Below are 15,864 nucleotides of genomic sequence, written 5' to 3'. Positions count from 1 at the left end.
GTGGAGGCGTGTGTAGGTGGAGGCGTACGTGTGTGTGTGTGGAGGCGTGCGTGTGTGTGTGGAGGCGTGCGTGTGGAGGTGGAGGTGTGTGTGTGTGTGTGTGTGTGTGTGTGTGTGTGTAGGTGTGTGCAGGTGGATCTGTGTGTGTGGAGGTGTGTGTGGGGAGGTGTGGAGGTGTGTGTGGGGAGGTGTGGAGGTGTGTGTGTGCAGGTGTGTGTGTGTGTGTGCAGGTGGAGGTGTGTGTGTGGATATGTGCAGGTGTGTGTGTGTGTGGAGGTGTGTGTGTGTGTGTGTGTGTGTGTGTGGAGGTGTATGCAGGTGGAGGTGTAGGTGTGTGTGTGTGGAGGTGTGTGTGCAGGTGGAGGTGTGTGTGCAGGTGGAGGTGTGTGTGCAGGTTGTGTGTGTGTGCAGGTGTGTGTGCGCAAGTGGAAGTGTGTGTGTGTGTGTGTGTGCAGGTGGAGGTGTGTGTGTGTGCAGGTGGAGGTGTGTGTGTGTGCAGGTGGAGGTGTGTGTGTGTGCGTGTGCAAGTGGAGGTGGAGGTGTGTGTGTGCGTGTGCAAGTGGAGGTGGAGGTGTGTGTGTGTGTGCAGGTGGGTGTGTGTGTAAGTGGAGGTGGAGGTGTGTGCAGGTGGGTGTGTGTGTGTGTGTGTGTGTGGTAAACGGATGTTTTCAGACATTTACTTCCTTCCATCAAGACTTTTCTGTTTTTTGATTCTTCGTTTAATTTGAACTCAAAGTTTACTTTGCAAAGTTCACAGTTTGATGTTTCGTTATTAATCTCTCTCATCTGTTCGTAGATCCTAACTTTGTGCGCACGTTTCTTACAACATACCGATCATTCTGCAAACCACAGGAGCTTCTCACCCTGCTGATTGACAGGTACAGTGTCAACGCAACATTACTCAGTTTATTGATATCTGAGCCATAAGAACAATCCGTCTTCACATAACTCTGAGATGTTGTGGCTGCCTCGACGTCTTTAAATATCGTCCATGTGATTTATTATCTTCCTCAGGATTGAGATCCCCGAGCCAGAACCGACCGAGGAGGACCGGCAGGCTCTCTGGAACGGTGACCAGCCAATGGCGGCCGAGCTCCAGAGATTTCGGAAGGAATATGTGCAGCCGGTCCAACTCAGGTACAAACTACTGCAGTGATGGTGGAAACTCAGGGAAGGCCCACTTTGAGTATTCCTCCGTCCGCTTCCCGTTATCTCAGGAGCGCCTGGAGGCATATAAAATGTTTTAAATGTGGCGGTCAAAGGTCACTGACCTCACAGATGACCTGAAAAACACTTAAATGTTACTTTTCACTAATGTTTTGTGAGAAGTCGTTGGACTTTAAGCAGCTTTAGACTCATTTCTCCCGACACAAAGGTAAATGTGATCTGCATTGGAAATATGAATATTTAATATAAAAGGTATTGACATTCTTTAAATCTTATTATAGTGAAGCCAAATTACATTACAGGACATTGAGCGGACGCTCTTATCCAGAGCGCCTTACAGTGAACGAAGTACAGGGACAGTCTCTCTGGAGCAGCTCAGGGGTACAAAGGTGGCAGCCTGGTATTGAACTCCCGACCCTCTAGTGTTTTGTTTGGAAGGCGTACCTCTAGACCATCACCACCCGTTTTCACATCTGAGTTTGAAGATGCAGGTTCGTCTTCGTCTCCCGTTAAGGCTGCGCGCTCCGAGCCGCAGAGCCACTTTAGTATTCCTCTTTGTGTCCTTATAAGGAGGAACCGGCAGGAACAGTTCCGTCAGTGAGTCCCATTAAAACTGACCGCAGTGAAGAGCAGCTGCAATAAAATCCAGTTCAAACACTTTGTGTGAAGTCCTCGGCTCACACGTGCCGTCTGTACTGCAGGAGGCAGAACGAGTCTGAGAGTCGGGCAACAAACTGTAAACACCGATAACACGAAGGCCGGTGTTCGAGAGGAAACGGTCTTTAGGTGGTCGCTTTGTTATAAACAAGTCAATGTGGTCCTTTAAATCCAGGACAAAGCACAATAACACTTCCTGCTGTTTTTAAATGTACGCTCTTTAAAACCTGAGCTGACGTACGTTTAGCAAAATGTCTCTTCTACAAACTTCTCCTTCAGGTCATCTATTATTTGGATTTCTTGGGTGATATAAAGTACCAGCTGCAGGAGACACTAATGATGACTAATTCTACTTCTCCAGACGTTCCATTAGAGTCCACACTGACGTCTTTAAATGTCTTGTTTTGTCCCTTTAATCTGATGTGAAACAGAAAAGCAGCCTAACGGAAGAGTTACTTTAACGATTAATCGATTATCGATTGTTTTTCTGTCGATCAGAGAAATGTTTTGAAGTGTCTTATGAATCCGTGTGGAGGACGACACTTATGATGAGTTAATACTGTGGACGTGTCTTTGCTTCGCAGGGTTCTCAACGTTTTCCGTCAGTGGGTTGAACATCATTTCTACGAACTTCGAGACGATCCCGGAGCTGAGGAGTCGATTAGAGGAATACCATAACCAGCAAGTTTCAAGATGAGACGGTGAGAGATGATAACTTATGTATTATCTTTATTATTTATTATTATTATTATTATTATGATCTTATTATTCTTTTCTTATTATTATTATTATTATTATTATTATTATTATTATTATTTTGTATTATTATATTTTATTATTATTTTTTGTATTTTATTATTTTGTATTATTATTTATTATTATTATTTTGTATTATTATTTTTTTTTTATTTTTATTATTATTGTTTATTATTTATTTTATTATTTTATTATGTATTATTATTTATTATATTTTATTATTATTATTATTACTGTATTATTATTATTATTGTATTATTATTATATTATTATTCTTTCTTATTTATTATTATTATTTTATTTGTATTATTATTATTTTGTATTATTTATTTTTATTATTTATTTTGTATATTCTATTATTTGTATTTTTTGTATTATTATTATTTGTATTATATTTTGTATATTTTGTATTATTATTATTTGTATTATATTATTATTATTATTTTGTATTTTATTATTATTTTATTATTATTTGATTATTATTATTATTTGTATATTATTATATATTATTATTATTATTTGTGTATTCTTATTATTATTTTTTGTATTATTCTCTTTTGTTATTATTATTTTGTATTTTATTATTTTGTATTTGTATTATTATTTTGTATTTTGTATTATTATTGTATTATTATTTGTATTATTTGTCTTATTATTATTTTGTATTATTATTATTTTGTATTATTTATTATTTTGTATTATTATTATTTTGTATTATTTATTATTATTTTGTCGTATTATTATTATTATTTGTATTCTTATTATTATTATTATATTTGTATTATTATTATTATTTGTATTCTTTATTATTATTTGTCTTATTATTTTGTATATTATTATTATATTATTATTTTGTTTATATTATTATTTTGTATTCTTCTTATTCTCTTCTTATTATTATATTTTGTATATATATTATTTGTTATATTATTATTAGTATTTATTATTTGTATTATTCTATTTGTATTATTATTATTATCTTATTTTGTATTATTATTTGTATTATTCTTATTATTTTGTCTTATATTATTTTATCTTTTGTATTATTATTATATTATTTTATTATTTTATTCTTTGTCTTCTTATTCTTATTTGTTTTATTTCTTCTTATTTTATTTTTGTCTTCTTCTTCTTCTTCTTTTGTCTTCTTCTTCTTCTTTTGTCTTTTCTTCTTCTTCTTTTGTCTTCTTCTTCTTCTTTTGTCTTCTTTTGTCTTCTTCTTCTTCTTCTTCTTCTTCTTTTGTCTTCTTATCTTTTGTCTTCTTCTTCTTTTCTTCTTTTGTCTTCTTCTTCTTTTGTCTTCTTCTTCTTTTGTCTTCTTCTTCTTTTGTCTTCTTCTTTTGTCTTCTTCTTCTTTTGTCTTCTTCTTCTTTTGTCTTCTTCTTCTTCTTCTTCTTTTGTCTTCTTCTTCTGTCTTCTTTTGTCTTCTTCTTAATAAACAAAATAAAAGAAATCCCAAATAAAAAAGTATATACACTTACAGTTTTCATACCTCATTTGTTAAAGCATCTTATTATTTTATATATTATTTAAAGTCCACAGTCTCTACGTGTGAGAGTGTGTTTCTGAATAATATTTCATGCTGACCAGCTGTGAGTCTCTCCTGTATCATACAACATGTGTTATTATATATTATATTATGTATTTGTGTGTCAAAGTGAAGCTGTGATGTAACTTTCACACGTCGTGTTCCTCGTTCAGGAAAGTCTATGAGAAAGTGGGTGGAGTCCATCAATAAGATCATAAAGAGGAAGCTGCAGACGCAGTCAAACGGCGTGAGCCACAACATCACCTTCGAGAGCCCGCCGCCGCCCATCGAGTGGCACATCTGCAGAGCCGGTCAGCTGGACACCTTCGACCTCATGACGCTGCATCCGATAGAGATCGCTCGCCAGCTGACTCTGCTGGAGTCGGAGCTCTACAGGTGAGAAGACTTTACATCAGAGCGACTCGTGTTCCTGCTCTACCTTTAACCTCTTATATCCACATTACTGATGATTATCAAACATCTCTTCGTGTAAATATTTAGTTAAAGCACCAACAGTCAAAATCAATATCACGGTGTTTCATTTTCTCCATATCGCCAACGATGAACTTTTACTGTTTTAAAACATGACAGTCGGTAGTGAAGAGGCAGACGGGAAACGAGCAGATAAAAAGGTCCAGCATGCAACAGGAGAGCCGTAGAGTTTGGACCAGAATCAGTCGACTAACAGATAATTCCATCGACAGAAAGAATAATCGCCAAAAGTTTTAATTATCGTTTATTTTAATGCAGAAGTGTCTTTAAATGCTGTTTTCACCCTCAAATATTCTATAATGTACCGTAAAGACACAACTGTGGACATTTCTCACCACTTTCTGACATTTTATAGAAGAAAACATTGATGGACGATGAAAACAATCGTTATTGTTGATCCAGATGAATAAAATAATTACTGGAGAGAAGACGTTTAATACAGTGAATGTTTCAATGCATGCAGGTTTAGATGCACTTGTTGTTTCCCTGTACTTAAAATAATAATAATAATAATAATATACCCTCCTCCTCCACAGAGCTGTGCGGCCGTCCGAGCTCGTCGGCAGCGTCTGGACCAAAGAGGACAAAGAGAAGAACTCGCCCAACCTGCTCCGCATGATCCGCCACACCACCAACCTCACGCTGTGGTTCGAGAAGTGAGTCTCTAATATATAATATTTAAATAAATAAGTAGATTTAAATTTCTGTAACCGTGCGTGTGTTTGCCAGGTGTATTGTGGAGACGATGAACCTGGAGGAGAGGGTGGCCGTGTTGTCTCGCGTCATAGAGATTCTGCAGGTTTTCCAGGAGCTCAACAACTTTAACGGCGTGCTGGAGGTCGTCAGCGCCATCAACTCTGTGCCAGTCTACAGGCTGGACCACACCTTCGAGGTGAGTGAAGTCTTAAAGGGTAATCCGTACTTTGCTCATTTTGGATCCAGACTACATTTCTAGAGGGTGAATTATTTTATAACACACCTGACTCTGACCCAACTGTTGCCAGTTAGGTTGCATTGTGGGTAATGTAGGTGCCAGGGTTTGACAAGGAAAAAGAATGTTACAGGAGTGCAATGAAAAGTCAACATTAAAGTAACATTAGCATGCTAACAGGCTAATAATAAGCATGCTAACATACTCACTGTTCCAGAAGCAGTTCAAATGTATTTTATTTATATTTTGAATTTAACTGCATTTAGATTTATTTGGACATACAGAGTTTAGGATATTATAACTTTGTTAAAATGTAGTAAAACACTTCTTCTATTGTAAATCATCATTTAAGTTTTACCTTTTTATAACGTGAATAGGTTTGTGAGTAGATTAGATTTATACATTTATTTTTACCTAAGAGAAAGAACTGCTTGTATCCAGCTGCTGAAGCTTGTTTTTTTTATACATTTGGCCTTTTTGTCACAACAATTAGCATTTTGTTAACATCTGATGTTTGTTGTTTTGACTGTTAATAACTGTTAACAACTGTTACCACCAACGGTTGGTGACGGTAACACCGGTTGGTAACGGTAACAATTGTTGGTGACGGTAACAACTGTTAGTGACGGTAACAACGGTTGGTGACGGTAACACCGGTTGGTAACGGTAACAATTGTTGGTGACGGTAACAACTGTTGGTGACGGTAACACCGGTTGGTGACGGTAACAACTGGTAATAACTGGTAACACTTCTGCACCCTCAGGCGATACCGGAGCGGAAAAAGAAAATCCTGGAAGAAGCTGTGGAGCTGAGCCAGGACCACTTTAAGAAATACTTGGCAAAACTCAAGTCAATAAACCCCCCCTGTGTGCCTTTCTTTGGTGAGTCGTGTTACTAACGATGAAATGACATGAGACGGAATAACATGCACCATAAAACTTCAATAAACTAATAAATGCAGGTTTCAGTTTGACACCAGGTCTGCTTTATAGTTTCAAACTTCTGAACAAGCTCCTTCTAAGATGCATAGATTGTACGTACTAATAAAGGTTTCAACGTTTGTAAATATGCTGCACGTCGTCAGATTCTCCACAATTCAACCGCTGAGTTTGTTTGACAGAAAGCAGATGAATTCAGACTTCCTGTCCTGGTAAACCAGAGACGCTGGTGACTCCTGCCTTTGGAGTTTAAATGTGTCCGTTATTTACGATCAAAAGAATCTAAAGGTTTTTCATAAAAATGAATCCAAGTTGTGAAAATCGTCATGTGAACTTTAACCGACATGAACGATGTTCTCTCTTCTTCCTGCTCCGAGTTTTTGGCTACAAAATAAGAGCGTCCTGTCAGTTTACTTTTCAAAGCTTCAAGTTAAATTCATACCGTTTTGAATAAACAATTTGATCGTATTGTTTAAATAAATATATATAACGGTCAGTTTGAGTCGGTTCCTAATATTCATTTTGTGTTCTTCGTCTCTTGACCATGAAACTCGTCTTCATACTCAGGTATCTATTTAACCAACATCCTAAAGACGGAGGAAGGAAACCCAGACTTCCTCAAACGTCACGGCAAAGAGCTCATCAACTTCAGCAAGAGGAGGAAAGTGGCTGAGATCACCGGAGAGATCCAGCAGTACCAGAACCAGCCCTACTGTCTGAAGGTGGAGCACGAGATCCGGGTGAGCGCTCACTCTTCCCATTGTCTCTTTGGTCTTTGAACGTGTCGTGTAGATCCTGAACTTAACGTCTTGTTGTTGTTGCTGCACAGAGGTTCTTCGAGAACCTGAACCCGATGGACAACAGGAGTGAGAAGGAGTTTGCAGACTACTTGTTCAAAACGTCTCTGGATATTGAGCCACGGCACTGCAGGCAGGCTCCTCGATTTGTAAGTGTGGAGTTTTGTGCGCTCTGTTTTACTCCCGAGTGCACATTAGTGTTAATGTCAGATATTCTGTATTTCGTCTTAGTCCTGTGTCAAATTTCTTCTTCTTTTTTTCATCATATTTAGTCAAATTCATCCTGTTTTTTTAGTTGATTTAAAGTCTATTTGTCCATTTATAATCAACACATTTTAATATTTTAAATTGTATTTGTATTATTCAGTGGGTTTTATTCCCATCGTATGTTATGTATATTATATATAATATTATTAATATTATTAAGTGTGTGGTTTATTTATATCTGATAAGCATTTTTTTGTGTTCCAGTTCCTCTTAATTTAATCTTTTGTTAATGTTATTTTTACTATTATAATGTGGTTAAACATTCTCTGTATTCTATTTCTTCTATTTTAATGTTTCATCTTATTTTTACTATTAAGAAGTGTTTTCCATCTTATATTCCATAAGTCTGGCATCTTATTCTTGTTGTTTATCTTTTGTTTCTATGTCTCCTCATTGTAAATAAGGGAATAATGCATTTACTGCATGAGAGGTGCTTCAGTTCATTATTATAATTCTAATAAAGTTTGTGTTTGTGGTCGTGCAGCCCAGGAAGACGATATACACTCTGAAGTCTCCGGGGATCCGGCCCGTGCGACCGTCTACCTCTGGCACCCTGAAGGGCCACCCCGTCCCGCTGGAGAGGGAGCCCCCACATAAGATCACCTTCCGGAGCATCGCAGAGACCGACCCGGAGCTGCCGGCATCGATCTCGGTGCCCACCTCCCCGAACACGCCGACCCCCCCCACAGTCGGCGTCCTCCGACCTCAGCTCAGTGTTCGTGGAGCACGAATTCAGCAACTCCTACGGAGGTGAGTTCAGCCGCTCCTCACTTCCTCTTCTGTTTTCCATGGTGGACAGTAACTAAGTACTGCACTGAAGTACCATTTTAAAGTACTTCTACTGTACTTGAGTATTTCCATTTTCTTCTATTTTACACCTCCAGAATCAGAATTCAGTTCTGCTTTTGAAATCAATCATCTTCTCCCTCTTTAAATTTTGCAGGAAGCAACTCCATATTTGCTCCTGTTCTTCTGCCGCCTTCAAGTGAGTGTTGGCTCTTCTGTTCTCAACGGCGTTTTACCTGTTTTCTGTGTGTGACACTGTGTGAGACTGTAACACTGTGTGAGACTGTGACACTGTGAGACTGTGACACTGTGTGAGACTGTGACACTGTGTGAGACTGTGACACTGTGTGAGACTGTGACACTGTGTGAGACTGTAACACTGTGTGAGACTGTGACACTGTGTGAGACTGTGACACTGTGTGAGAGACTGTGACACTGTGTGAGACTGTGACACTGTGTGTGAGACTGTGACACTGTGTGAGACTGTAACACTGTGTGAGACTGTGACACTGTGTGAGACTGACACTGTGTGTGACACTGTGTGTGACACTGTGTGTGACACTGTGTGAGAGACTGTGACACTGTGTGTGAGACTGTGACACTGTGTGTGAGACTGTGACACTGTGTGTGAGACTGTGACACTGTGTGAGACTGTAACACTGTGTGAGACTGTGACACTGTGTGAGACTGACACTGTGTGTGACACTGTGTGTGACACTGTGTGTGACACTGTGTGAGAGACTGTGACACTGTGTGTGAGACTGTGACACTGTGTGTGAGACTGTGACACTGTGTGTGAGACTGTGACACTGTGTGAGACTGTGACACTGTGTGTGAGACTGTGACACTGTGTGTGAGACTGTGACACTGTGTGAGAGACTGTGACACTGTGTGTGAGACTGTGACACTGTGTGTGAGACTGTGACACTGTGTGTGAGACTGTGACACTGTGTGTGAGACTGTGACACTGTGTGTGAGACTGTGACACTGTGTGAGACTGTGACACTGTGTGAGACTGTGACACTGTGTGTGAGACTGTGACACTGTGTGAGACTGTGACACTGTGTGAGACTGTGACACTGTGACACTGTGTGAGACTGTCACTGTGTGTGAGACTGTGACACTGTGTGAGACTGTGACACTGTGTGAGACTGACACTGTGTGAGACTGTGACACTGTGTGAGACTGTGAGACTGTGACACTGTGTGAGAGACTGTGACACTGTGTGTGAGACTGTGACACTGTGTGTGACTGTGACACAGTGTGTGTGACTGTGACACTGTGTGAGACTGTGACACTGTGTGAGACTGTGACACTGTGTGAGACTGTGACACTGTGTGAGACTGTCACTGTGTGAGACTGTCACTGTGTGTGTGACTGTGACACTGTGTGTGTGTGACTGTGTGTGTGACTGTGACACTGTATGTGTGAGACTGACACTGTGTGTGACTGTGACACAGTGTGTGTGACTGTGTGTGTGTGACTGACACTGTGTGTGTGACTGTGACACTGTGTGTGTGAGACTGACACTGTGTGTGAGACTGACACTGTGTGTGTGACTGTGACACTGTGTGTGTGACTGACACTGTGTGTGAGACTGACACTGTGTGTGAGACTGACACTGTGTGTGTGACTGTGACACTGTGTGTGTGACTGTGACACTGTGTGTGTGACTGACACTGTGTGTGTGACTGTGACACTGTGTGTGTGACTGTGACACTGTGTGTGTGACTGTGACACTGTGTGTGACTGTGGCACTGTGTGTGTGACTGTGGCACTGTGTGTGTGTGAGACTGTGGCACTGTGTGTAACTGTGACACTGTGTGTGACACTGTGTGTGAGACTGTGACACTGTGTGTGAGACTGTGACACTGTGTGTGAGACTGTGAGACTGTGTGTGTGACTGACACTGTGTGTGTGACTGTGACACTGTGTGTGACTGTGACACTGTGTGTGTGTGACTGTGGCACTGTGTGTGTGACTGTGACACTGTGTGTGTGTGACTGTGACACTGTGTGTGTGACTGTGACACTGTGTGTGTGACTGTGACACTGTGTGTGACTGTGACACTGTGTGTGACTGTGACACTGTGTGTGACTGTGACACTGTGTGTGACTGTGACACTGTGTGTGAGACTGTGACACTGTGTGTGTGTGACTGTGACACTGTGTGTGTGAGACTGTGACACTGTGTGTGACTGTGACACTGTGTGTGTGAGACTGTGACACTGTGTGTGTGTGACTGTGACACTGTGTGTGTGAGACTGTGACACTGTGTGTGTGAGACTGACACTGTGTGTGAGACTGTGACACTGTGTGTGTGACTTTGACACTGTGTGTGTGTGACTGTGACACTGTGTGTGTGTGACTGTGACACTGTGTGTGACTGTGACACTGTGTGTGTGTGACTGTGACACTGTGTGTGTGACTGTGACACTGTGTGTGTGTGACTGTGACACTGTGTGTGAGACTGTGACACTGTGTGTGTGACTGTGACACTGTGTGTGTGACTGTGACACTGTGTGTGTGACTGTGACACTGTGACTGTGACACTGTGACTGTGACACTGTGTGTGTGACACTGTGTGTGTGACTGTGACACTGTGTGTGACTGACACTGTGTGTGTGACACTGTGTGTGTGAGACTGACGCACTGTGTGTGTGACACACTGTGTGTGTGACACTGTGTGTGTGTGACTGTGACACTGTGTGTGAGACTGTGACACTGTGTGTGTGACTGTGACACTGTGTGTGTGACTGTGACACTGTGTGTGAGACTGTGACACTGTGTGTGAGACTGTGACACTGTGTGTGAGACTGTGACACTGTGTGTGTGACTGTGACACTGTGTGTGTGACTGACACTGTGAGACTGTCACTGTGTGTGAGACTGTCACTGTGTGTGAGACTGTCACTGTGTGTGAGACTGTCACTGTGTGTGTGACTGTGTGTGTGACTGTGTGTGTGAGACTGACACTGTGTGTGACTGTGACACAGTGTGTGTGACTGTGTGTGTGTGACTGACACTGTGTGTGTGACTGTGACACTGTGTGTGTGAGACTGACACTGTGTGTGTGAGACTGACACTGTGTGTGTGAGACTGACACTGTGTGTGTGACTGTGACACTGTGTGTGTGACTGACACTGTGTGTGTGAGACTGACACTGTGTGTGTGACTGTGACACTGTGTGTGTGACTGACACTGTGTGTGTGAGACTGTGACACTGTGTGTGACTGTGACACTGTGTGTGTGACTGTGACACTGTGTGTGTGACTGTGACACTGTGTGTGTGACTGTGGCACTGTGTGTGTGACTGTGGCACTGTGTGTGTGACTGTGGCACTGTGTGTGTGACTGTGACACTGTGTGTGAGACTGTGACACTGTGTGTGTGTGACTGACACTGTGTGAGACTGTGACTCCCCCCTGGTGATCGCTGTGTTGTGATAGTGAGCGGAGCCTGTTCATCTTTTATCAACACGCCTTGTTGTTTAACTCCAAGTGTTTTGTTCTTGCTCTCAGAGTTCCAGTCGGTGTCTTGCGGCAGCCTCCACCAGCTCGGGGACGAGCTGATGAAGCCGCCTCCTCTGCCGCCGCGAAGGAAAGACGCAATTTCTGAAGCCAAAGTAAGAACATCAAAGGTTAAACCCAGAATTACAACTCAGTGTATGAAGGTCAGGAATGAACTTCTCCTGACACTTTTCTACGTAGAAAACTTTAGACTAATGAACACTGGAATATATGGTGTAACCTCAGGACTTACTTTGTAATGTTCCTTAATGTAAGGAACACACCTGAAACTGACTGACGGCCAACGCTCAGCGTGTTTGACAGGTGCTGATTTCATTACTGGGATGAAGAAGTGCATTTTTAACTCTCGTATGACATGAGTTTTAGCCGTCGCCATCTTGTTTTTCTGGAGCCCCCCCCCCCCGTGAGGTCTCAGACGCTGCATCAGCCGGACATGTTTAGTAATCATTTTGTTTTCTTGTGTCTCAGCTTGGCTCCAGGTCCGACAGCCCCCCAGCCATCCCGCCCCGGCTGCCCCCTCCTCTACCCAGGATCCAGCCTCGACCGCCCGTGGACGGCCCCCTGCCCAGCCCTCCTCCGCCGCCACCCCGCGACCCTCTGCCCGACACGCCTCCCCCGGTGCCCCAGCGGCCCCCGGAGATCTTCATCAACTACCCGGTGAACATGCAGCCCTCCCCCGTGGGCCGATATCACTGGGACTTCGGCAGCTCCCCCAGCTCCCCCAACACGCCGCCCAGCACGCCGTCGCCCCGCATCCCCAGGCGGAGCTGCCCGCTCAGCGCCAGCCAGAACAGCCTCTACCCTCTTCCTGTCCCCATCACCGCTCCGCCCGTCCCGCCGCGCCACAACTCCAGCCCGCAACTCCCCAAACTCCCACCAAAGACATACAAAAGGGAGCTGCTGCTGCAGCCGCCGCCGCTGCACGGCCTCTCATTGGTGGAGAACACCGACAGCAGCCAGTGAGTCTGCCATCTTTCTTTTTTTAAACACCTAGAGGTGATCTTGAAATGCAAACTTCAAACTGTCTCCTGCAAACTACGACACAGTGGACTCCAGGCTACTGATCCGAAAGAAAAACACTGCTCCGCACTCTTAAAGGAACACGTCCCCTTTAAACGCACCCTCTGTACGTCCGTCACGCCGTCACTGTGACGTCCTGAAGAAAGCTTTGTGCTCTCCCGCCTCCTCGCAGGACGAAGATGAAGTGAACGGAGTTTGATTGACATCTCGTCTGCACCAGAGATCTGCTCACAGACGTACTCTTCATCAAAACCGTTCTACGTCTTCTGATCCTCTGTTCTCGTGGAGGCAGGAGAGAAACTGCTTTCTCCAAGGATTTAAGGAAACCGAGTAACTGATGCTCAGAGGGTCATTTTAGGGGTTTCCTTTAACTCCACCCCCCCAGGTCCTCTGCACCCCCCCCCCTCTCAGGGGATCAGTAGCTCCGCCTTCATCAGAAACCCTCTGTGCCAACGAGAAAGCCTCACCGGTGTGCCAGCTAATAAACAACAACGAGTCGAGTGTCCGTTTGTTCTCACCCCTCACACTCTTCACTTTCCTCCATGTCCCACTCCCCTGTCGTGGGGGGGGGGGGGGGTGGACGTGGGGGGGCCTTGGACTCTGTAGCCTCAAACGTCGTGCTTCGTTTCTTTGGGCATTGACTCCTCAGTGACGTCGCTCCGTCACAGCAGCAACTTTCCATTGACTTTGTTTTCGCTTCATAAACAAACAGTTGCCAAAGTCTTATTTTATGCAGGGGGATAAGGGATTTCTTTTTTAAACTATGAAACGCAGAAAGGAGGCGACACTGAACCCCCCCCCCCCCCCCACCATGTATCTCAACTGTACACTGTGACTGTATAAGACGTGAGGTTGTGTTTTTTTATCTGCAGCCACAAAACGTTGCCTTTAAAAAATGAATCCAACAGCGGTGACCTCTGACCCCGAGAACACTCCATTTGCACATCGAGTTTGGGCGAAGGTTTCAGACTTCATCCCTGAGCGGCGAGCGGCGGAGCGAGGTCGCCACGATATCAAACAGCGGGACGAGCTCAACTCTTCGAAAGCTGATGTCTTAACCGATCGACGTGCGCTGCTGTCCTCACACTGTGCCCCCCCCCCCCATGACCAACTCTTCTTCATTGGTATTAAACTCAGCACTGCTGGAAGCACGCACGCTGCCCCCCCCCCCCCTCCTCCCCCGCGCAGTAGCTGCTCAAAATACCTAAAAATAACCTGAAAGAGGAACTTTTTAACCCACTTTGTTTTTTTCTGCTTAAAAAGATTTAGTTTGACTTTGGACTGAAACCTGCGTCACGTCTCAGATGTGCCTTTTTATTTCCTTTTGTTTTCTACTTTACAGAAATAAGCAAATGGTGTCTAAAAATGCTAAAAAAAAATAAAAGTTGCCTATGTAATGTTTAGAACAAAGTTATACACTATGAAATTGTACATGTTTGTGGATACTGTGTATATATAACATGTATACACTAACTAAATAATTTGTATAAAGCGACACGTTGTTTTCCTCCCCTGCTGTATTTTACTCTCCTCCGCATCTGTTCAGTCTCTTCGCAGAATAATCAACGTGCTGCTACAGGCGGATAAAATAAACTAAACCCATAAACCCAGGTCACTGTCACTAACGTACTTACAGACAATCTCCAGTGGAAGCCCCCCCCAGCTGTTAAAGCAATGAAAAAGAAGTATACGTTCAACATGCCGAGCACTTAGACGTGTGCTTCACTTTGTACATCCTACTAATCGCCTTGTTCTCCTTTTCAAAGATTTTTTAACCCTCATTAAAGCAGAGTTGGATATAAACACACTTTATTCAGCCGTCTTTGAGCATCGCGAAGAATTCTTCTTCTTCTTCTTCTTCTGAGAAACACACTTTGTGCACTTTAGGCTGTACTGTTGAAGAGCCGCAGTTGTTTTAGGTCGTGTTTGTAAACGCAACGGTCCTATGCAACTGTTCAAACTCGCTTTCTACGTGAGCAAACACACACACACACACACACACCAGAGGACGCCGCCGCACCACCACGAGCGGGATTTCAGTGAAATTTCATCAGAAAATCACTCGTGCCCTTTTCTTCCTCGTCCTCCTCGTCCTCCTCGCTGCGTGTTGGAAGATCAAACTACGGATGAAAGAGTTCTGGAGGATTTTTAATGGACAGCTGACGTCGTCTCGTGTTTCCATCTCCCACGTTCCCCAAAGCCAGTATTGGTGCGTTAGTTTAGCCAAATGTGTCTTTGTTTTCCATGTGTGTTTGTTTTTAACCCCCCCCAGCCCCGACAGAATGACAGATGTTCCTCCGGCGGCACTGTAACAGCTTGATCCAGCAGTCGTTTATTTGATGGTATGTGGCCTTTTAACTGCTTTGTATTAATGGTCTTGATGAGATTAATAAATCACCCAGTCTTATTTTGTACTGAACTCATTTCTGCTCGTTTTCTTTTACTGAAAATCTGATTTCTAGTGTGTCTGTCTGTCTGTCTGTCTGTCTGTCTGTCTGTCTGTCTGTCTGTCTGTCTGTCTGTCTGTCTGTCTGTCTGTCTGTCTGTCTGTCTGTCTGTGTCTGTGTGTGTGTGTGATCGATCTTTGGCTGCAGCCGCTGATTGTTTTGAAGATTTATTTTTCTATTAATTGTTTTAAAACGTCACAGATTCAAAATTAAGTTTTCAAAATGTCTTGTTTTGTGTTAACAAATGTTTTCAGGTCCAAATACCCAAAACATATTTAGTTTGATATGATGAAGAAATGCAGGAACTCCTCATTTGAGAAGCTGGAGTCAGAATATTGGACTTCTTCTAAATTAGTGGATAAATAGTTTTGTGTATAAAATGTCAAAGTATTGAGAATTGTCCAGCTGAGGTCTTTAAATGTCTTTAAATGTCTTTAAATGTCTTTAAATGTCCGAAGATATTCACTTTAATATAAAACAGAAAAGCAGCAAATGTTCATATTTGAGGCTGAAAACATTTAAAGACATTTCTGCAGGAAAAATCCCTTAA

The 15,864-nt window shown here is 42.8% G+C and overlaps 1 protein-coding gene across 1 annotated transcript in view; it reads left to right on the top strand.

Moving 5' to 3' along the window:
* sos2 (son of sevenless homolog 2 (Drosophila)) overlaps positions 1-15,290 on the top strand; it is a 47,084-nt gene extending 31,794 nt beyond the window's left edge. The window contains 14 exon segments of the mRNA XM_029460447.1: positions 797-878; positions 1,015-1,137; positions 2,409-2,497; positions 4,258-4,504; positions 5,137-5,256; positions 5,330-5,492; positions 6,296-6,413; positions 7,038-7,210; positions 7,300-7,416; positions 8,019-8,213; positions 8,215-8,284; positions 8,478-8,519; positions 11,839-11,942; positions 12,316-15,290. Of these exon segments, the coding sequence (XP_029316307.1) occupies positions 797-878; positions 1,015-1,137; positions 2,409-2,497; positions 4,258-4,504; positions 5,137-5,256; positions 5,330-5,492; positions 6,296-6,413; positions 7,038-7,210; positions 7,300-7,416; positions 8,019-8,213; positions 8,215-8,284; positions 8,478-8,519; positions 11,839-11,942; positions 12,316-12,810 (2,138 nt within the window). The 3' untranslated portion in view covers positions 12,811-15,290.
* The last annotated feature ends 574 nt before the right edge of the window (positions 15,291-15,864 follow it).

The sequence above is a fragment of the Cottoperca gobio genome, chromosome 22, assembly GCF_900634415.1.
Source record: "Cottoperca gobio chromosome 22, fCotGob3.1, whole genome shotgun sequence".
In the NCBI taxonomy this organism is placed as follows: domain Eukaryota; kingdom Metazoa; phylum Chordata; class Actinopteri; order Perciformes; family Bovichtidae; genus Cottoperca; species Cottoperca gobio.
Note: the sequence above shows the minus strand (reverse complement) of the source record. Positions and strands in the feature narration are given on the sequence as shown.